The sequence below is a fragment of the Lolium perenne genome, chromosome 5 (assembly GCF_019359855.2).
Source record: "Lolium perenne isolate Kyuss_39 chromosome 5, Kyuss_2.0, whole genome shotgun sequence".
NCBI classification, from domain to species: Eukaryota; Viridiplantae; Streptophyta; class Magnoliopsida; order Poales; family Poaceae; genus Lolium; species Lolium perenne.
Genome location: NC_067248.2, coordinates 239441001 through 239463101, shown reverse-complemented (window position 1 = coordinate 239463101; position 22101 = coordinate 239441001). Strand labels below are relative to the sequence as shown.

The 22101-nt window shown below is 42.7% G+C and overlaps 3 protein-coding genes across 7 annotated transcripts; 1 reads left to right on the top strand and 2 right to left on the bottom strand.

Annotated features, from left to right (window-relative positions):
- Positions 1 to 951: 951 nt before the first annotated feature.
- On the top strand, positions 952 to 4410 carry LOC127302403 (calcium-dependent protein kinase 22). The gene is made up of 6 exons (XM_051332853.2): positions 952 to 1915; positions 2005 to 2157; positions 2304 to 2419; positions 2511 to 2678; positions 3113 to 3343; positions 3659 to 4410. The coding sequence occupies exons 1-6, from the start codon at positions 1060 to 1062 to the stop codon at positions 3779 to 3781; spliced, it is 1647 nt and encodes a 548-aa protein (XP_051188813.1). The 5' UTR covers positions 952 to 1059; the 3' UTR covers positions 3782 to 4410.
- Positions 2211 to 9459, bottom strand: LOC127302404 (uncharacterized). The gene is made up of 10 exons (XM_051332854.2): positions 9057 to 9459; positions 8817 to 8969; positions 7670 to 7884; positions 7512 to 7582; positions 7147 to 7306; positions 6608 to 6800; positions 6250 to 6405; positions 6056 to 6144; positions 5041 to 5134; positions 2211 to 2640 (listed from the first exon to the last, which is right to left on the bottom strand). Exons 1-10 carry the CDS (start codon positions 9355 to 9357, stop codon positions 2636 to 2638), a joined length of 1437 nt encoding a protein of 478 aa, XP_051188814.1. The 5' UTR covers positions 9358 to 9459; the 3' UTR covers positions 2211 to 2635.
- A 7123-nt stretch (positions 9460 to 16582) lies between these two features.
- LOC139831116 (uncharacterized) lies at positions 16583 to 22097 on the bottom strand. 5 transcript variants are annotated; one of them, XM_071820376.1, is made up of 5 exons: positions 21877 to 22097; positions 18608 to 18847; positions 17465 to 17499; positions 16940 to 17180; positions 16583 to 16827 (listed from the first exon to the last, which is right to left on the bottom strand). In XM_071820376.1, exons 2-4 carry the CDS (start codon positions 18782 to 18784, stop codon positions 17048 to 17050), a joined length of 345 nt encoding a protein of 114 aa, XP_071676477.1. In that variant the 5' UTR covers positions 18785 to 18847; positions 21877 to 22097; the 3' UTR covers positions 16583 to 16827; positions 16940 to 17047. The 5 variants fall into 5 exon arrangements, 4 of the variants coding, with proteins under 4 accessions (XP_071676477.1, XP_071676474.1, XP_071676476.1 ...); XM_071820373.1 differs by having other exon boundaries at positions 18608 to 18800; XM_071820375.1 differs by having other exon boundaries at positions 16583 to 16893; positions 16990 to 17180; positions 18608 to 18800.
- Positions 22098 to 22101: the final 4 nt, after the last annotated feature.

Sequence of the window (22101 nt, the reverse complement as noted above, 5' to 3'; positions counted from 1 at the left end):
GTTGTGTGAACCTTGATCTTCTCGAACCTTCATGTCGTTGAATCTTATTGTAATTGGAACCTTGATGTCGTCGAACCTTATTTGTTATTTCAACCATTGTGCTGTGTCGTACATATTCTGTGCAATGTTGTATTCAAAACTGTTGGAGTATGGTAGGATTTTTCATGGTTTTAACACAAGTCAATGTGTGGCGCCCTTCCCACTGGCGCCACACTGCACTGTGTGGCGCCCATGGCGTCGGCGCCACACATGCCAACTTATATCAACTTTTGGGTCGAGAACATCCAGGGGCTCCGGACGATTAGTCCTTAGCCGTTTTGGCGAGTCTCTTTGTGTGGCGCCCGTGGCATCGGCGCCACACTGTGAGGTGTGGCGCCCGCGGCATCGCCGCCACACAAGCAGCCTCGCAAAACGGCTAAGTCCCAGACGATTTGTCTTACAGTATGTTTTGGGCAATTATAAGTGCATGTGTGGCGCCGACGGGAGGGGCGCCACACATGCTGCCACGTCGGATCGGCGCACCAGCTCAGCGTCGAGCGTGCCACGTCGGCTGGGTTAGTGGCGCTGGCAGGAGGGGCGCCACACTGCCATATGTGACGCCCATGGGAGGGGCGCCACACAAAAGGTTTAGATGTGTAAAATAATTTGTCCGGAGGGTCAGTTTGTGCTTTTCTTTCACTTTTGGGTTATTTTTGTGTAAATCGCCCTCATGATCCTCCTGCTAGTAAGGTTCCGATTTGTCGCATTGCACTAGCATCATCATCCCTTGCAACAAGGCCTCTAGCAAGCATGGGCCTATCCGGCCCGGCCCGGCGTTCTTGCTTCCGTACGCCGGCTGTACGGGTGGCCTGGATTTGCCACGCAAGAAGTGGCGCGCGCGCGCCGACTCCGAGACCAGCGGCCAGCCACGCGCGGGGTCCTCCTCCACCGGTGGCTTTCCCTCTCCTCCCTCCCCACGCACGCGCACGAATCAATTCAAGCCCAGGGAGCAGGGGAAGGGGGTGCGCGCGCGCGCGGCGGAGACAGGCGAGCACCCGCGGCGTCCGGGCGGAGGGCGCCATGGGTGGCTGCTACTCTGTCATCGCGGCCTCCAAGCTGCTGCAAATGCAACGGAGGCGCGCGACCGCCGCCATCCTCCCCGCGCCCAGCAGCGACGAGCCGGGCCGCTGCTCCCCCGACAACAGCAGCGGCGACGGCAAGAAGAAGCGCAAGGGCAAGTGGAGGCGGAGCGCGCCCATCCTCGGCGAGGCCGACCAGTGCGGCCCGTCGGGGCAGTGCTTCGCGAAGCGGTTCCGCCTGGGCGCCGAGCTCGGGCGCGGGGAGTTCGGTGTGACGCGCCGGTGCGACGACGCGGCCACCGGGGAGGCCCTGGCCTGCAAGACGATCCAGCGGAAGCGGCTGCGCCGGCGCGCCGACGCCGACGACGTAAGGCGGGAGGTGGAGATCCTGCGGCGCATGTCGGCGCTCGAAGAGGGCGGGGAGTTGCCGGTGGTGCGGCTCCGCGAGGCATGCGAGGACGCCAAGGGCGTGCACCTGGTCATGGAGCTCTGCGAGGGCGGGGAGCTCTTCGACCGCATCTTCGCCCGCGGCCACTACACCGAGCGCGCCGCCGCCAAGATCGGCCGCACCATCGCCCAGGTCGTGCAGCTCTGCCACGACAACGGGGTCATGCACCGGGACCTCAAGCCTGAGAACTTCCTCTTCGCCAGCAAGTCCGAGGACTCGCCGCTCAAGGCCATCGACTTCGGCCTCTCCGTCTTCTTCAAACCCGGGGATCAGTTCACCGAGGTGGTCGGCAGCGGGATCTACATGGCGCCGGAGGTGCTCATGAGGAGCTACGGCCCGGAGGTGGACGTCTGGAGCGCCGGCATCATCCTCTACATCCTCCTGTGCGGAGTCCCTCCTTTCTGGGGAGGTGCATATGTTTTTCTTGCTTGCTTCAATCTTCATCCTCTTCAGCATGCCTACGATTTCCGATGCTCATGCCCGCTGGATCGGGTGCAGACACCGATGAGCGAATTGCCGAGTCGATAATCCGGGGTGAAATCAACTTCGAGAGGGAGCCATGGCCCAAGGTTTCCCGCGCTGCAAAGGACCTTGTCAAGAAGATGCTTGATCCCAACCCTTCTACCCGCTTGACAGCAAAGCAAGTCGTTGGTAATGACATACCAAACAAACACAATACGCATTCATAACCCACATGCTAGAAGTATGCAATAAATTTTATTATTTATTTATATTATATTGGAAAACTTGAAGTCCAGAGATGCACAACTAAGAGCATTCCTCCTCCTACAAAACAGAGCATCCGTGGCTCAAGAACGCCGATAAGGCTCCAAATGTGTCGCTTGGGGAGCTTGTTCGATCTAGACTTAAGCAATTCTCATCCATGAACAAGTTCAAAAAGAAGGCACTTGGAGTAAGTTGTACAGAACTAGGTGACATTATTTCTTGATTTTCTTCCGGTGTGATATTCTTCGATATGAATCATTTGCCAATGATAAATGAAGATCGTTGCCAAGAGTTTACCAGTGGAGGAGATCGACAACTACACTCAGATGTTCCACACAATGGACAAGGACAAGGACGGATCTTTGACGCTTGAGGAGCTAAAGGAGGGCCTGCGGATAAATGGTCACTCTGTTCCAGAAACAGAGATACAAATGCTGTTAGAAGCTGTGAGTGCCTACTGTATGCAATTCAATATCACGATATTTTCATTGCTGTCATGTGAAAAAGATAGTTATGATTATTGCGATAGTGGAAACTAGATTAAAATAAATCAAATGGAAGGTGTACAAATACAATGAAAAATGACATGCTACTGGAAATCAAGTTACATGCCATTGCAAAATACCCGATTCCGAGATATTCTGATGGCCATTTTCTTCCATTTGGAGGGTATTTCGTTTATAATGAGATCCGAACAATCTCAACAAGTTAGCAGTGCCATTTTCCAGAAGTGGAATTACACAGGACCTATCTCATAATCGAGTACTTGGTAGTGGACATATCTAGTTTTCCCAGTTTTGGCATGAGTCTAAATGCAACTACAACCAAGTATTGGTCACAAGTCTATATTATGTTCCAACATACTTTCTTCCTTTTCCAGGGTGACATAGATGGAAATGGCACATTAGACTGTGAGGAGTTTGTGACAGTCTTACTTCACATCAAAAAGATGAGTAATGAGGAGTACCTACCTAAAGCTTTCAAATACTTTGACAAAGATGGCAATGGATATATTGAAATGGAGGAGTTAATGGAGGCTTTAGCTGATGATGAACTAGGTCCTAATGAGCAAGTGGTCAAAGACATTATACGTGATGTTGACACGGATAAGGTCAGTTCACAAAACAAATTAAAAAGGACCATGTTTCAAGTTGCTTCCAGTGAAAGATCATGCCAGGAAACTATCTCTTTCCCCTCTTTCGTTTTCGTGAAGTGCAAACTAATGTTTGACAAAGTGAAATTACTACACTTGGGAAGAAGCGTAAATCAACAACAGTCCCCATAATTTGCTGATATGTTTGCACAGTTTTTTCCTAGTTCTAATATAACAGGAAACCCATGCAGCAACCGTCCCATTTATGGGATTTTCTAATCCCAATTACACAAAAAAAAAGGATAATTGACATTTTACATGCATATGCAACAGGATGGCCGCATTAGCTATCAGGAGTTCGAAGTGATGATGATATCTGGATCAGACTGGAGGAATGCTTCTCGGCGGTTCTCAAGATCAAATTTCAGCACCCTCAGTCATAAGTTGTGCCAATGACCATTATGTAACAAGAAGGATCCAAGCAGCAGTTACCCACTGAGTGCATCAACTAGAAGAAAGCATCAGTAGCTAACCTAAAAGTCAAATTGGACTACTGGTTTTGGAGGACATCAGGGGTGAAAGGATAGCCCATAACCCAGTTGCGTGGATGACAAAGTTCCTTAAGCAGAAGCAAACCCTGCGGCATCGTCCTTTGTACTAAAACCAACATATTTTGCACCTAGGATACATACTAATGATTTAGGTACTGACAGATGTAAGGGAAGAACCAGCATGCAATTCACTTGTGGACTGGTGGCAGATGGCCGTCCATTCAGCCCCTACCGCGGCTCGTAAGGGTACCTCTTCGGTGACCATCCTCACAGCTTGGTGCCTCTAGAAATGGCGCAACGTGGTCATCTTTGACGGCGTGCAACCCGACATCCCCGGTCTGCTCGACACAATCAAGGCAGAAGCCAGGGCGTGGCGACAAGCGGGGGTGTCGGGCCTTACAAAACTACTTCCAGCGGCCTAGTTTGTAGGGTGTCGAGTTGTATCCTCGGGTGTGGCCCCTCCGGGCTTGTACTTTACTCTTCTCTATCATGAATCGAAACGCGAGGCTTTTGCGTTTCCTCGAAAACATGCAATTCACTTCCCAAATTTTGACATTTTAATTGCTACTGCGTCAACTTTTAAAAGAAGGTAAATCCAGTAAAAACAAAATTTGAATGGATAGGCATTATGATTTGCCAAAAGAAGCATGGGAATTTCCATCCACTATACTTTGTGTAATGAACCGACATGCGGCATGTGGAATAGCGATTAGCTACAGTGAGAATTGTGAGGTTCAGAAGAAAAATACCAGTAGAACATCAAGACACATATAAATAGGGGTTTGGAAGGTAAGGTAAATCGAGTTGTTATGTTATACAGGTCTGTCTGAAAAAAATTGAGGACCTATATCAGGAGGTGGTGTTTTGGCTCTCAAATGCATATGAACCTATCATGAAAAATGCATAAAATACAAATTTCAAAATATAAAAAAAGTGCACATCTAAAATGTCCGTATGTACATGCGAATATTTTTTCCTGAATTTTCTGAGATTTTGAAAAGTGCTTTCAAACAATGGGTTCATATGCACCCGGGGGCCGAATTGGATTTCCGTCTATATCAGTCCTAATTTGAGACAGTTGCAGACATGAAAAAATTGTCGTGGTGCTGAACCATATGAGCAATTTAATCGCAAAATAATTACCATGACATTCATCTGAATTACCTGAAAATCTATTTTCTATGGAGAAAGGCGTGAAGTCCACTCTTCCAGCATTACCGAGAATCATATCCGTGACCATTTCAGCAGTACCTAATGACTGAAGTAAAATTGGCACAAGAAGAATATCAATTCTCGTAACTTCTTAAAACGATAAATACCAGTCAAATTGATCTCTACAATTAAGGATGTGAACCTATAACTCCTAATTGTAATTATTTGCCTATATCAGCAAACTATTGTTCTATTCAATCGAGGATGCAAGATTTCATAGGAATGCCATGCTTACTCTGAGAGTGACGAAGGCATACACAGCAGGTTCAGTGATTTTCTTATGCAGAAAGGAACGTACTTTAAACAGAAAATTACATATATCTATATCGAAAATGGTAAATATGCTATGTTAAGTGTGTACTCCAGTCTATAAAAATGTGCAAACTTTAGGATCCAAACTTCCGTGATTGCAGATATCAGCAAAAAATTTAGCTACTTGTAGGTCGATCAGTTCAGAGTGCCAATATTAGCAAGTAATGACACATTACCGAAGTAGAGGGCACTTCATCATGCACAACAAGACAATGCTTTAGGCTTTAGCCTTCTGGTGTTCGAAATTCACCAGAGTATGCATCTCAGTAAAGCTTCATTTTTGCTCTAGATAGCACTAGCATTCCTGGTTTCCAGCTTATGTATATGGAAACTCAGAAGGCATTAAGAATAAGATCAACACTGCAGTACAAAGGGCTCAAAAGAAAGCAGCGCATTTTCTGATATATAGTTTCATCCATCTCAGTTCAAAATGGTGTCCACATGCAGGATCATTCTACTGGACATCTCTTAAACTAAGTACAAAAAATATGCTCAGGGTAGCACAATGCAAAATTATTTATACGAATGAATGGGGAAACTCCCAGGAAGGGGGTTGGGATGAGCCTGCAGATGTCTTATGCTCAACTGCCCAACTAAACAGAAAGCACAAAGAAGGAAAAACATTAACTGAAGAAGGTTTACACAATCCACTTACCAAAGCAAGTCCACTTCCTTCATGTCCTGTCGCAATCAAAACATTTGACAGATCCGGAACAAAACCAATAACTGGTTTCCCATCAGGCACTGAAACAGATGAGTCCTTTCTTTCCGTTAATATCAAAAGAGACTGCAAAGCTAATAATATCACATTTTATATTCCTGCATTGCTCTAACATGAAAGGCGCTTACTATATGGGCGGTGCCCGATTCTGATTTCTTTGGCCTCATCAATATCAAGACGAATATTGTTGAGCGCAGGAAAGAAGTTCCCTGCACGTTCCCATATACTCTTCATTATTGATTTATCAACCTCCCTCGAAAATCCTTTAAACTCGCGACTGCTTCCTGTAAAAATAGGAATGCGGTGAACACGGATTTATTTTTTTCTAATATAGCTGAAAGTTGAAAGGGAAATATATTAATGTCTGAATTGAAAAGTTCTTTACTAAAAAGAACTTGTTCTGCCCATCCACGGATTTATCACGGGAAATCTCCAAAAAGGACAGCAAAAGGTGGAACGAAAGGATAAGTTTGGACTATAGATTACCTAGAACTAAATGCCCCTTTGTATTTAATGTTGCGGTCATTGATATGGATGAAGCATCATCCTCGTCTTCATTTGATTTTGAAGACAAAGGTAGGCTATTTGACTTAGCACCCTGATGGTCAACATATCCTACCTCCATTATGCCATGATTCAACTTAAGCCTGTCAAATTTCTCCAACACAAGCAGATGACCCTGGAATGGGTAATGTAAATATCACACTTCTTATGTTATTAGATGTCGGAACAATCAGTTCTAAATACCACACGGAAAAACTACATGTGAATACTACATGAGGGAAGAAATGTGGTCAACAGTTTAGCATAGTTTACTGTTAGCTAGGCTAGTTTTGAGTGTTGGGTGCAAGCCTAGTACTATGAAAATAGTATGTTGCAAAAAAAAAAATACAAAGGAGAAATCAGAAGGAAGATACGAAAGTACACAACAGTGTCACTGTAACTGTCAGAAAGAAGACAGAAGAGTCAATCAAAAGATTTTCACATCAAAGTTTAAACCAAGAAGTTGTAAGAATATCGCATGCCTTTCGCGGCTTGACTGGAATATCCAACGTAGAATTTGGTCCTAGGAAACTATGCAATAAGGATCGAGTCCAAGCACCAGAAGCAACTACAATAGCTTTTCTGCCATATAAGATGTTCTTAGAAGTTTGGACAGCTTCAACTCTTCCAGTAACCTCTGATCTGTATAACATAAAACCAACATCAATAATGCAGAAAACTGGAAATGGCTCTGGGATCACTAAAAAAGCATCCTAACAGACAAGTAGACAACATCATCGTCAAGCCAATCATACAAGCTACTTTTCTGCAATTCTAGCAGCATGGTAGCTGTAGTGCCCGTGTGCTTAACCACCAAAAGTTGCCAGGAAAGAAGAGATCTTCATACCTGATCAACGACATGGCAGGATCATTGTAGAGCGCCATGTATCTCCCTTTTGGGGAATATGAGCTATTGGTCTAAAAAGAGAAAATGTTAACAGTTAGGGATGTGCCAGATTCTTGTAATTGCACTTATAATAGATCAAAGTGTTATAAAGAATAAACCTTTTCAATCAAAGATACGGCCTGGAACGCATCAATTTGGCGGTCATCAGGTAAGAACATAGCACCACCATCATTTCCGACACTGAGTGCTGGTTCTAATGCATGCAGCGCAGTGGCGGCCAAGCACTCTGCATTTATTCCTGCCTGAGACAGAACCTTGGTCTTTTCCTCCAGTGTAGCAAGCTCTTCAGAGGTTCTTCCAACTAATAAGCTTCCTTAACAAAACAAGCATTTCACTTTCAGTTTAAACTCTAGCCGTGACTGAGAAATGAATAACATGGCATGGAGCATACAGAGTAAACAAAAGGACATCTAATGGAACAAGCATAGTCAACTCAAGCGCCAACTATGTGCAGGTGCAGGCGTGCAGTTCTTTATTTGGTTGGCCTGTCTCGACAGATGCTGGACGGGTGAAAGGTTGGCACGGCGAGGACTACCACACGCGCCTAGATGCCCGCTTTGTGACCAGTCGGCTGAGACCATGAGGCACCTCCTCACAGGATGTTCCTTCTCCAGGACAGTTTGGTTTGAGGTCCTGTCGTGGATCCGATCCACCTCAGGCCCTCCCACGGCAGAGGGCGACTTCGCGGAGTGGTGGTCGCTGGTGGTGCGGACCGCCCCTCGCCAACTGCGCAAAGGCACTTCGTCGATTATCATGCTTACGGCATGGCGGATTTGGAAACACCGGAATGCGGCAGTCTTCGACAACGCACGTCCCTCCGTGACTTCCTTATTCAACGACATCATGGCCGAGGCGCGGCAATGGGCGGACGCGGGAGCCCGGGGCATGCGCTAGTTACTCCCCTAGTTTAGCCTTTTCCTTTTCTTGGGTCGAGTTGTACGGCGTGTTGTGTCCGTACTCGGACTTGTACATAAACTCTTCTTTATCTATCAATGCATCGAAGCGCAAGGCTTTTGCGTTTTCGCGAAAAAATAAAGTGGCATTAGTTAAAATAGTCCTGACAGTGAAATCTATGCCATTAACCTTTTACTACCATTTCAAACAAAATTATACTGCTATTGTAATTGTAATTTTTTCACTACAGATTCATAGATTTGTAGTCTGTTACTCCTAGATTTTGAGAGGAAGAAAGAAATGCACAATTCGATCACAATGAGTCAACGCCTTATCGATCACTATCTGTACCTGTCTTCATCCACCCAAGACTCTCACGCGCGCCGCCGCCGCCAAGGCCGTCCATCTCGGCGGCGAGGTCCTCCCACAGCTGCTTGCTCCGCACCGCCAGCTCCCACGTGTCGCTCCCGGGCGTCCGGTGCGACATCCACACGTACCCCTGCCCTGCAGCAGCGGCAGCCGAACCGGAATCAAAATCCTAGGGAAGGGATGCAGCCAAAAACTACACGCGCGTGACGAAGTAAGGGGTACCTGCGCCGGTGGCGCCGGAGCACGGGACGGCGGCGTCGGCGACGGCGACGGAGAGCGGGGTGTGGAGGAGGAGGTGGCGGGCGATGGAGAGCCCCACGATCCCGGCGCCCACGACCACCACATCGTGGTGCGAGACGGAGGCGGAGGCGGAGGCGGAGGGATGGGATCGGAGGGCCGGAAGCGGGTGACGCCGCCGCCGTGGGGAGCGGAGGGAGAGGCGGTGGGCGCGGGAGGACGGCGTGCCGGAGGTGAACGGGGAGGGGCTGGGGTTTGCAGAGGAAGAGAAGGCGGCGACGTCCATGATCGGAAGCGGGGAGAAGAGGCGATCCGGCGACGAACTGCACTGCCGGAGGTGGTGAACTCGAAGAGTGGAGAATGGAGACTGGAGAGGTAGGTGGGAAAAGACGACGGAGGGACTGAGGGGCCGCAGGTCAACGGTCTTTGTTTTGTAACGTGACGCTGACGTGGCATCGTATGGCCCCACGATCCAGCTGAGTGGGCCGTATCTACGTTGGGCCTGCATGCCATTCTTCATAGTTCACACCAATTCTTCATAGAATGATGTCTGTAAAAAATTATTGTCTCTATATGATGGACTGGGTAAGTGGGGGAGAGATACTTTTGGTAGTGTCCGAAAAGAAATAAAACAACTAAAAGCTGATCTTGAGGTAATAAGAAGTCTACCAAAGCGTGTTGGTCCTAGCCATGCTGAGATAAAAACAAGTGAGAGGCTGGTTGAACTCTTTCATCGGGAGGAGATAATGTGCCGCCAGAGATCGAGAATTGAGTGGCTTTCTGCGGGAGACAAAAATACTAAATTATTCATCCGCAGGCTAGTATGAGAAGGAGGAAGAACTTGATTAAAACATTAACATGTGTTGATGGCCGGGTCACTGAGAAAAAAAGGGGAGATGCAGAATATGGCTTACAATTTTTACAGGAACCTTTATACTTCACATGGCGTCCAAAACATGAATGAAGTTCTAGATCATGTGCCTAGGAAGGCAAATACGGAGATGAATGCAATCTTAACAGCACCTTATGAGCCAGCTGAGGTTAAAACAGCTTTGTTCCAAATGTTTCCAACCAAAGCACCTGGATCCGATGGTTTTCCGGCTCATTTCTTTAAGCGACACTGGGATGTGTGTGGTGAAGAGGTTACTGATACATCCCAAACGTATCTATAATTTTTTATGCTCCATGCTTGTTTCGTTACAATTCTTATATGTTTTATGTGCATTTTTTCACACTTTTTAGCATTTTCTGGGACTAACCTATTAACGCAGTGCCCCAGTGCCAGTTCCTGTTTTCTGCTATTTTGTGTTTCAGAAAAGTTGTACATGAAAGTTTCTCGGAATTGGACGAAACAAAAACCCAAAGTCTTATTTTTCCGGGACGAAGACGGAGCCAGAAGGACACGCGCAGGAGAGCTGCCACGTGGCAGTACATAGGGCAGGCGCGGCCCCACCCTTGGCCGCGCCTGGCCCATGTACTGGCGCCTCGTCGCCTCATTTGATCCGCCCTTCCGCCTATTTATTCCTCGTATCGGGAAAACCCCAGGGACCAGAGCCTCCATCCACGAAAAGTTCCGACGCCACCATCATCCGATACCCTAGTTCGGGATGGTTCTGCAGTCCATCCCGGCACCCTACCGGAGAGGGAAATCACCGCCGGAGGCCTCTACATCGTCATGTCTTCATCCGAGGTGATGCGTGAGTAGTCCTCCACGGAACCATGGGTCCATAGCAGTAGTTAGATGGTTGTCCTCTCCTTCTTGTGCTTCATGTATAGATCTTGTGAGCTGCCTAACATAATCAAGATCATCTATTTGTAATTGCTACATGTTGGTTTGATGTGGATCCGATTTATAGAGAGATTGCTTTGGTTGAGATTATGTATTATGTTATTATGATCTTGCATGCTCTCCGTTTCTAGTAGATTCTCTGTCCAAGTAGATGCTAGCGACTCCAAGAGGGAGTATTTATCCTCGATAGTGCGTTCATGCCTCTATTTAAGCATGGGAAGTGACCTTGTTCTCTATTGTTGTAGATGTGTCGTTGCTACTAGAGAGAAAACATGGGTGTTCTATTCAAGGATAGTTTCATCGTTTACTTCACACACATTGCTTAAAGCGATAGTCTGTTGCTTGCAACTTAATACTGGAGGGTGTCGCGGATGCAATCCTGAAGGTGGATTATTAGTCATAGATGTAGTTGGATTACGGTCTATGTATATTGTTGTAATGCCCGCGTACTTTCATAGCATGTACTCTGCACCAACCATTAGCATAGAATCTCTGTTTGTCAATTGTCCATCTGTAATTTGTTTACCCAGCATATTTATTTTATTGGGGAGGCGCCTCTAGTGAACTGTGGATCCCTGTCCTTCTTCTTTTAATTTCAATCTTCTACAACTTTTTCCTATTCTGTTCTCTGCAAATAATTCTTCTTCTACACGGTTCGTTTAATCATTTGTTTTCAGCAAAACCAGTGAGCTTGACAACCTCACTGAAAGTTGGGGACAAAGTACTTGGTTGTTTGTGTGCAGGTCTCCACGTTGCTGCTGACGCCGGTAATGCGCTCTGCCTTGAGTTGGTTCGCAACACCTCGGGAGAGAACGTTTTTCTCCTACTGGTCGATAAACCTTGGTTTTTTACTGAGGGAAAACTTCCTGTTGTGCTCATCATACCTTCCTCTTGGGGTTCCACTCAACGTTGCGCATAAATTCTCCTTCATCAACTCCGCGCTCAGCAAAGACTTTTTCTGGCGCCGTTGCCAGGGAGAAAAGCATCTCTTCTGCGAGGGGAGTCTCTCACTCTCAACTATTTTACTTTGTTATTGTTTTGCTTGCATATTTTATTTTTATCTTGTTTGCATTTACATCAAAAATCCCAAAAAAATAGTGTAGTTGTTATTTTTATTGCATTTAGTTTACCATGATTATTGTCGAGTTTGAGTTTAGGAACCTATCTATAGGTGATGGATCTATAGTAGGGATAAATAATATTGGAGAGTTCCTTAATCATATTAGTAAGTATGAGAAAATCCCAGAAAAATCTTTAACTGAACTTGCCCCCGATTATGAAACCGCTATAGCTTGCCTAGTTAAAATGCTAGAGAGTAAATTTATTAGCCTTCACCCATCTTGCAATACATATTTCTTAAACTGCATGAAATTGAGGATGGTGAGATAAAAGAATTCATTCTTGAAACCTTGCTTAGAAAATTTAGGTATGAAGCTATAGAAGCAAGGAAAATATTTGATCAGGAAATCAATATACCAATACCTCTTAAAACTCAGCAGTGCATGAAGCTTACGATAGGAATTTTGATTGGATTGTTCCTGAGTATTTATTTGATGAAGAAAGTAAACCTAAAAGTGATAAGAGAAGAACTTCAAAAACCACTATAGATAGCATATAATGTCTGGTTGAAACTACTTTCATTCCCGATCTTAATGATTTCTCTCTTCACAATACTTGATTTGCACTCTTTCTGCGCCTAGCTCAAAGGCGTCAAAGAAAACGCTTATGGGAGACAACCCATGTTTTATTCTTGTTATTTTTGCTTTCTTGAATCTTGGAACTTATTGCTACTGTAATAACCTCTCCTAATCGTTTTTATTTTGTTTTTGTGCCAAGGGTAGCCTCTAATAAAAAGAAAGCAATGTATGGGGTATTTGTAATTTTGAAACAGATTCTGTGCTGGTCACGAAACAAATTCTTAAACATCGCCAGAACGTTATTTTGAGCTGCAAATTTTTGTTCTTATGCCCCAGTATGTTAGCTAACTTTCGTTAGTTTAGAATTTTTCGATTTGAGCAACATAACTATTTCTTTAATTTCGATCTCTGGTTGCTAGTCTGTTTTGACAGATTTCTGCCATGTTTTGCATTTGCGTCTTGTGCTTCATCTTTTTGAGTTTTTTGTGAAAAGGAGCTTTGGGAAGAAGTAGCTACAGTAGAATATCTTAAAATGAGTGTTTGATATGTGTCATTACTGAAGCCTTGCTGGTTTCATATATTTTTATTTGCACTAATATTGCTAATCAATTGTGCTGAGTTTTGTGTGAAGGGAGTTTTCAAGTGTAGGGAGAGAAGAATGATGCAATAAGATGAAGCATGGACAAGAGCTCAAGCTTGGGGATGTCCCCTGGACCCCCCAAGAAATATCCAAGAAGTAAAAGCGTCAAAGCTTGGGGATGCCCAAGGCATCCCCTCTTCATCAACAAAAAACACTAGGTCATTTTTCAACACGCTATATGTTTATTGCTTCATGTGATATGTGTTATCCTTGGAGCGTCTTTACTTTTTGCTGTGTGTTTAATTTCAATAAAGTTGGATCCCATCATTCATGTTTAATTTGAAGTGAGACACGCTCCACCGCTTTGCATATTTACTTTGGAGTGAGACACGCTCCGCTATTTTGCATGTTAATTTATTTTGGAGTGAGACACGTTCCACTGTTATGCATTTTGCGTTGGAGAGAGACACGCTCCACTTTTACATTTATTTGTGTATCAATAGCTCTCTAGACATTTACTTGTTTTTCATATATGAGAGTTGTTTGGTTTCATTTGGTTGGCGTTGGAAGCATGAAAAAAGTTTTATGTGTATGTGATGCAAATGGAAGCATTTTTAGACCGTGGCATAGTTATTTTTGCATATCTTGCTAGATGTTATTCTCATGATGAGCTTGTTAATTATGTTTTTATTATGATTAGTCTCAAATACTGAGAGTGTTTAGTGTGCCATTGAAGGTTTCATGAATTGTTTTTAGCATACAATAGAAAAGAATAATATTGTGGTATATATTCTCCTGCGAATGTTTTTATTTGGATCGACTTGGCACATGTTTTCCAACATGTTTGACTACATTCCAGTCAATTCTTGCCTCTATGATCATTTAGTTTGCAACTTGTATATCACTTTATGCTTTGATTAATATATTTTGTCGTTGTGCATGATTATGGACATTATGCTCTCTTAGTTGGTCGCACCCGGTCTTTTTCTAGCCTCCATTTGTATGAGTATTTTATTCATGCATCCAACCACCAAAAACCAAATATGCCAAAGTGTCCACCATATCTACCTATATGTGGTATTTCATTGTCATTCCATAGTAGTTTTCTCATGTGCTACATTTAAATTTCAAAGTATTATATTTTTGTTGCTCGTGAAAAGTAGTCAAAAATGACTATTGTGTCTAGCGTGTGTTCCTTATGTAACTGTAGCTCTTTTAAGTTGCTTCTTGTGTGATAACCATTTAAATACTGGGGACACCTCAGCGTGTTTTGCCGCTGAATATCATGTGGGTTGTTATGCATGTTCATCTTGTCTGAAATGAAGGAGATTATCCATGCAAAATAGTTTGAGTATAAATTTTTGTTAGAGAAGAACATTGGGCCGCTAACCGAAGCCAGGTATCATGGTGGAAGTTTCAGTTGGACAAATCTTCAATCTCTTATGAGAAAGCTTCTAGCAATAAAAAAATAAGAGGAATCCATTTATCTGTTGCTTGTGTCGTCCCAGTATGGATGTCCCAAGTTGAAGATGCTTTAAAAATGAGAAATCAAAAGCAATGCATCTCCTAGGACCTTTGTACAGGAGGCACGGGGGTACCCCTTTGTGATACTCGGTTAAAACAACTTGTATGTGATGAGATTTAATGGTGATCCGAGGTGAGTAGGACGAGGTGTGAGCACTAGTAGCAATTATGCATGAGCCTTGCGATTTAGAAGTAGCACTTTTGCACAACCCATATGCTTTGTACATACCGTTGACATCATCCACCTCTCAAAAGTGCATTTTATACTCTTGTTGTTTCAATAATAGCTCTAGCACATGAGTGATCTTACTTGCCTCTCAAAGAGAGACCTTCTTTTACTTTTATGTTGTGTCTCCACCTTCTAGTTTATGCACCACTTATGAGAGCATAGTTGTCATTCTTAGTTTTATGTGCATGGTCCCAAGATTTTATTGATTGATTCATAATTATGGTATTGCTTATTCAAATTTTTTGTTTCTAGTCATCCTTATAATATTTTAAAGGTGTCCAAGCATGTATGTTTTGCTTTCACTTATGGGACAAGCTGAGTACCACTTTATTATGTATCTATGCTATGCTCTTGTCAATCATTTTGCTTTTCATGCACGTTATACATTTTCTTTTGTTTGATTACTATTCATGTTTTAGCATGGTTATTAAGTTTCATTGTTTGATTATATCTATCATGCTTATGTTAGAATTCTATGATTCCAGCTATGTTTGCTTTTACACTTAGACTAGATGACCTGTTGCGCTATCGCGCAAGTGCAAATAAAAGCGTATTAATATGCCAATGAATGCTGACATATAGAACGGTAATTTAATAAATAATTTATTTTGGTGCTTAAATATATATTTTTGGTGATGGTTCATATCTTGAGTTGCTATATACGCATCAAATATGACGTTTATTTCTTGTTCCTCTAAATTTTACAGAATTATACAGGATGTTTTATACCAAAATAGTTGTAAGACGATCTTTCATGTATTGGTCATTCAAAGTTAATGCGGAGAGTACCCACGGTTCTATTAGATTCGCCTTCCATTTTTGCCATGAGATTTTGTTTTCCCATTTTTTGCTACTGTCCATTGATATTAAATATTTCACAATTTCTACAACTTGTCAGGCTTTACCGGAACCACATTGGTAAGCACCATATGGTATAAAACTAAATCATCAATATATCGCGTGGATGTCTAAACACAATAAGTAAGTTCATATCATTATATTTTAGCAAAGTAGCAGCACATATCAACATTTATTTCTTCTCAAAACTAAAGCAATATTAGAGCAGTTTTCCATATTCTAAATGATTTTTCAAATTTGGGTTTAAGCGAGTGCCCAAACTTCTCATTAAATTTGCTTAATTTAGCAAAGTCCGCAAATCGTTCTGCTCTAATGCATTATTGCTACACATGGAAAGAGAAACAACATCCTTAATCTGTTTTTTTCTGTCAAGAGCCAAGCTAGATCTGAATAATGAACAAGCATTACTGGGTTACCTGAAGAAGCATATCCTCCAACTCTCAAATAATCTTAACAACCAGCAGTGCTCACCAACTGTTTGTAAACTGTCACATCGTTTAACTTAAACCATATAAAAAACCATACAGCAGCAAATGCTTCGAGCAAGACTCGTCAAATTTCAGTCTACTACTTGTATGGAAAAAGTAAAGAAATTGTATTTGACATGTGAGGATCGATCATGTGATGAGAAATTCAGCTAGTAAATATCACTTGTACATATAAATTCAAGATCCCGATGTCCCCATCCCGCTCCGGAGCTGGGCTCGCACCCTCGACGTCGACGGTGAGCCCGCATCCCCGCCAGCCGTCCGAAACATAGGAGCATAGGAGTCGGGGCCTCCAGGAACAGGGGATGCGGGGAAGAGGCGGAGCCTCCAGGAGCAGAGAAGGCGAGTTCCCCATGGGGCAGAGGCGGAGCCTCCAGTTACAAATGTTGGAGAGTTGCATGGGGTCTGAGGTCTGGTGAAGCCTTCAATAATCCAAGTATACACTCCATGGTCATCAAAGGTGTTGCTCTGCTGAACATACAGGTTTTCTGAAGTAGTATCTGTTGTTTTCACAGTGATAACCTTGATAAATTCTACACCAAAAATGCAACTGTCATCAAAGTAAATCCAGAAGGCAAACTCTTCAGCTTCTTAAGAGGAATCATGCAGATATCTTCTGAGAGTGGGTTCAAAGTCTCGAATGGTCGATAACTGCACATCAAATGGATAGCTTCAGTGTGTTAAAGAAACTTGTTGTTGAGCATGCTTTCTGTATACCTGGTCATATACAGAAATATTTTTGTAGAGATATTTGCAGCTGTACCTTCTTCGTAAGGACATAATTATTCTTTGAAGAGATATTTGCAGCTCTACCTTGTTGTTGAGCATGCTTTCTGTATATCTGGTCATATACAAAGAACTTGAAAACTGACTAAAATATTTGATGGAATGGAACCCCAGCACCAGTATCAACTGTCAGCGTATCAGGCTTAGCTTCTATTTGTCGATCGCCAACTGCAGATTTCCCATTACTTGCATCTTCCCCTCCAGCTCCAACTCTGAAGCTGAAAATATGCATTGTTCCTTTGTCAGTAGAGAAACCAAGGAACACACACTTGCACATTCATATGAAGCATTAAGAGAAACCAATGAAATAAATAAGGGATCATCTATGATGCATTACTGATAATTTTTGTACCTTTTGATGCATTACTGTTTTTTTTGTTTCTTTTAGTGCAGGTACGACAAGAGGAGATGGACCTCGATCTCAACTTGCCTCCACAAATGGTGATTTATTTGGATCTTAACTTTAGTCCACACGAGGAAGAGGAAGAAGATGTACAAGTACCCGAAGCCGAAGATGTAGAAATACCCGAAGCCATCCTAGCATGAGATCCAAGAGTGGAGTCAACCTATGTAATTGTGTCAAGCATGGTTTAAAAAGCGTCGCTTAGTCGTCGCCGAGGCGACGCCTAGGCGTCAAGGCGCTCCCCCTCCGCTTTGTAAAAACGGCCGCTTTAGGCGCCTAGGCGTCCAAAGCGCCCGCCTAGGCGCCAAAGCGCCCTCCCTTCTTAAGGCGCCAAGGCGTCGCCTTGAAAACCATGGTGTCAAGTGTATATATGACATTAAGCAATTGTATATATGTGGTCTGAATTGGTGTCCTAACATTGTCCTATGTGTTCATTATATTCTGTACAAAGAAAGCAGGGACTTCTACTTACACCATGCCCAAGGAATGGTGGCCATTATATTCTGAATCGGTCTCCTAATATCTTACCATTATGTTCTGAATTGGTGTCCTATCATTAGTCTGAATTGGTGGCTCTCTACTTATACCATGCCCAAGGAAGCCCAAGTCAAGATGGAGTAGGAGGATCTTGGTGTTTATAGAGCACTGTGCTTATCTATCTACTCAGTCATCTGGAATTTCACTCTTTGCAATTCATGACATCTTTGCTAGCAAGCTATTATTAGCATCAGTGCAAAACTACAAGAGAAAAACAAATTGATGTATCCATTGGTAGTCGAAGCACTTGCTTATGAAGGAAATACTGTCTCAAACCTTACTTAGGGAAGGTTTCTTGCATTCAACAACTATATAGATGGTTGGTTAATCTGGAACCACATCTTTATCCAAAAATAAACTCAACTTGTGACTGTATAGGTATCCAGTAGCACAGTACCTGGATGAGGGATAGCATCTGGAGCAGGAACTATCAAAACCCGCATGAGTAAAAAAATTGAGTACATAAATCATTGTTGTTACTGCTTGGCCACTAAAATAATTCTCCTGAATGAATCTAACAACTGTTCTAAAAATGGAAGAGAACAAATAGAATGCTCAACATGTTGTTTGATGAAACTAAATCACGGTAAATACAACTTCGGCACCATTCACACACGAATTACTCTGTCTGCCAATAATTACGAGGAAAAGGAGGAACAGAGGGCTGCGACTGAAACAAAGACAGTTAGCTGAGTAGAGGCGTACCGCGACCGTGGCTGCGGCGGCCGGCTGCTTGCTTCGTCGTCGGCGCCTCCACCGTCGATTAGGAGGCGTCAAAAGGAATTGGTGACCGAGGCGGAGCAGGGCGTGCACCATGGCCTTACCGCAGGAGCCGCAGATGGTGGTGTGGCGGCAGCCCGTGCCGTAGAGATAGGACGCCATGGACTTTCTGCAGGATCTGCAGACGGTGGCGTGGCAGCAGGCCGTAGAGGTCGGAGGGAGTAACTTTTTTTAGTTCAAAAGAGTGTAACGAATAGAATGTCAGGTAATGCTTGACCTTGATTTCCATATTATGCAGCAATGCATGCATAGTTCATAAATAAAATACACAACTAAATCTGAAATTAATGAGCGCGCTACCATGGTGAAGGAAAAAAAAGGTAATTGATTGCTTCATATTCAAGGCTGGTATTGATTTGAGCTGCATTTTTATTATTACGGTTTGAATGTATATCACATCTACTAATTAGGCCTTGTTTTGGTGCTCTGCAAATAAAGAATGATGGAAATTAAATGGAATTTTGGCAACTTCCGTTGCGAGCAGAAAATGGAACATACTAAATTTAACGGATGTCATAACTACAACAGTACGTATACAAATGGTTCTATTGTGTGAATATAACATTATGATAGAAATCTTAAGCAGAAGAAGCACAGTCAGCTACTCTGAAAGCAGTTGTTGACACCACGAGAAAAAGAGATGTTGGCAGCACATGATGTTAGTTCAGGACAATATAACGTCCCCAAGAGAAAATACAGAAATGGTGACTGACCAGCTCAATGCTCACGAGTCAATAAAATAGAAACATTAATAGAAACCATTCAGATCCATGAAGTGGTTTAAACAGACTCATAGCAAGCTACTACGTACATGGTTGGTGCAAACTGATTTCTAAAGGCCAATTAAATATGGCAACGATGCATGGAAGTATTGCCCCACCAAGAAAGGTCAGTTTTGATGCCATTCATAAACTTCAAGAGAATGGAGTGATAACAATAGAATACCTTGGTTTGCTTGAAATACTTCTTTGTTTCTCACTATTTCCATTGTTTCTGAAGTTTGACATCACAACCAATTAAGAGAGGTGCCTGAAACATGAACATGAAGGGCACTTGCTAGTCAGCACAACATGATAATATCAGATAATGCGCCTCACCCAATCAGTTTGTGTATTACCTGATATAGTATGTAATGTGTGCATGTATGAAAAATATGAAAATAACACAACATAACATTGGAATCAAGGGAGCGACCATCCCTTATTCATTCTCCCGGCTCATTATGTCAACAAAGGCCATAGCCAGCTAAAATTAGGATTTGAGCTGTCAATTACCTTTTTTTTATTAAAATCCTGTTGTCAAATTCTAGGCTCACCACTGGCTTTCTTGACTCAGTTGCTAATTCTACAAGGGAATCGGAATCCTTATGAAGAAGCACAAAACTTGTTCGTTTATGCACGGACTACTTTCTGGAACTAAAAAGTATTGTCAAGCATAGATGTCTCAAGTCAAGTAATTGGTCTTTGATCAAATGTCCGATGTGTAAAATTATGCTGAAGATCTCACAACATACTGGTTCCTCTCTTTATTTCATACTGTAAAAGAAAGCAAAATAAACAGAAAAAGGGCGCTTGATATACCTATTGGATGCATTTTCGATGCTATATTTAGGTAATAAACAAAAGAGGCAACCAGCAGATCAATTATATGTGCAATCTAGGTACAGAATAGGAAGTATATAACTAATTAGCTCAAATGCCAAGGAATAAAATACATATGTCCACTAAAACCTTTGCAGCATAAACAATTTTTTATCTTCATCTATTCTGTACATTGGTGGCTACATGTTGGCTATAATCCTAGAGGAGCTGAAATGTAACATGAATTAGAAACAGGAAGGGCTAGAGAATGACCCCAACCACACCCAGAGAAAGGAACAAAAGCAGGTTCTGCGAAAGAAATATCATAGGTAAAGAAGAAAAAAATCAAGGAAGGGAGATACAATAAATCATATTCTTGCTGGCTTGCAGCTTATTTTGAGTCACAGGGTTCCGGAGATAGATAAATGTATGCTCTTAAATCATGTTTACACAAAAGTAAGCTGAGAAGCCCAAAATATGAAGCTGGGAGAAGCCAAACTGCAGGAACAAATGCAAAGTACCAACTCCAGCAGAGCTACATGGTGGAACGGGAAGGGGTTGAAGGAAACTCAACTCGGCTCCATGCTCGCCCTCTAGGAAGCGGGATGAAATGCATGTGCGAAATACATGTTATACTCTGGATTCAATGCAACCATCAAGACTATACCTTTCATAAAATGCATGTAGTTCCTAGGTAAAATATGAGGAACTCTCATTTATATGCAATCTCTTAATTTTGTTAAAAAACAAAATAATAACAAAACATATGAGAGAACATGATTAACTACATGTTGCCAGAGTTGGAAGAATCACTGCTCCAATAGAATATATGCCTCGGACTTGAAAATATATGCCAGAGTTGGAAAAATCACTGCACCAATATTCTAAATGAAATCTTGCAAACAATAAAAGTTATAACATCAACAAAACATCCTCCAGAGTTTTCATGTTTAGCTCATAATTTAATTAAAATGTCAAAAATGACTAAAGTTGCACAAAAGATCACTCCATGCAATAAAAAATCTGTTCTGGACATTACACTGAACTGACCGCTGCAAGCAAACCGTCCAGCCAAACTGCACAATAGATACTCTATGGAAAGGCTGAAACATATTCTACAACTTATGTTTAAAGAATAATTTGAAATTATGGATAGAATTCAAGTAAAAGATTAGTGTCTTGAGGCATCAGCAAGAGTACCTCCTCTAGCTGAACCTAGGTAGAGAGGGAGCTAGCGAACTGCAGATTAGTTCTGTGCTAGAAGTCATAAAACTGATTCTTGAAAACTAACTGCTGCCCTAGCTTTCGAATCAGTACATGAACGGAACAAGCAAACCATATCGAACCAACCATGCCACCATGATAAAAAAAACATTAAATGAAGTGGCGGCATACTTGAGAAAATATACTATATGCAAATATAAAATAAGAATTGCAAAACACAAACAACTGCAAGTAGCACTCCACCTGTAATTGACATGAATAGAAAGATATGGAGTACTAACTTCTTAGAACTGCCTAATTGGACTAACGACATACATAATTTGGCAACACGTGGATTTGACCCGATAAAGTTTATGGTGTTTAAGAGTATGCCATGCTAAGAAAATGTACCTGGTGTGAGGCAACTCAAAGAACAACATACTCCAGGTAATATTGATCTTTAGAGGATTTCATAAATCGCCAATCAGAGAGCTCACAAGTCCTAAGCATACAACAATGGCGAGCAAAACAGAATAGGAAAGTAAGTTGCAATTAATATGGAGAAACACTGTAGTGTAAAATAATGGCGACTTCTCTGATCTTACATAAGAAAACATTCAGTTATAGGAATCAGAC

What these genes read in the sequence shown, in the direction of transcription:
- LOC127302403 (XM_051332853.2), top strand. Translation starts at nt 1,060, where the DNA reads ATGGGTGGCTGCTACTCTGTCATCGCGGCCTCCAAGCTGCTGCAAATG. An exon ending in GACAGCAAAGCAAGTCGTTG is followed by an intron (nt 2,158 to 2,303) that starts GTAATGACATAC and finishes CCTACAAAACAG; the next exon opens with AGCATCCGTGGCTCAAGAAC. An exon ending in TACAAATGCTGTTAGAAGCT is followed by an intron (nt 2,679 to 3,112) that starts GTGAGTGCCTAC and finishes TTCCTTTTCCAG; the next exon opens with GGTGACATAGATGGAAATGG.
- LOC139831116 (XM_071820373.1), bottom strand. Translation starts at nt 21,905, where the DNA reads ATGTTGTTCTTTGAGTTGCCTCACACCAG. An exon ending in TTTGAGTTGCCTCACACCAG is followed by an intron (nt 18,801 to 21,876) that starts GTACATTTTCTT and finishes CACCGTCTGCAG; the next exon opens with ATCCTGCAGAAAGTCCATGG. An exon ending in CCGCCGCAGCCACGGTCGCG is followed by an intron (nt 17,500 to 18,607) that starts GTACGCCTCTAC and finishes ATCTCATGCTAG; the next exon opens with GATGGCTTCGGGTATTTCTA.
- LOC127302404 (XM_051332854.2), bottom strand. Translation starts at nt 9,357, where the DNA reads ATGGACGTCGCCGCCTTCTCTTCCTCTGCAAACCCCAGCCCCTCCCCG. An exon ending in TCTTGGGTGGATGAAGACAG is followed by an intron (nt 7,885 to 8,816) that starts GTACAGATAGTG and finishes TGTTTTGTTAAG; the next exon opens with GAAGCTTATTAGTTGGAAGA. An exon ending in TTCCAGTCAAGCCGCGAAAG is followed by an intron (nt 6,801 to 7,146) that starts GCATGCGATATT and finishes TACCCATTCCAG; the next exon opens with GGTCATCTGCTTGTGTTGGA.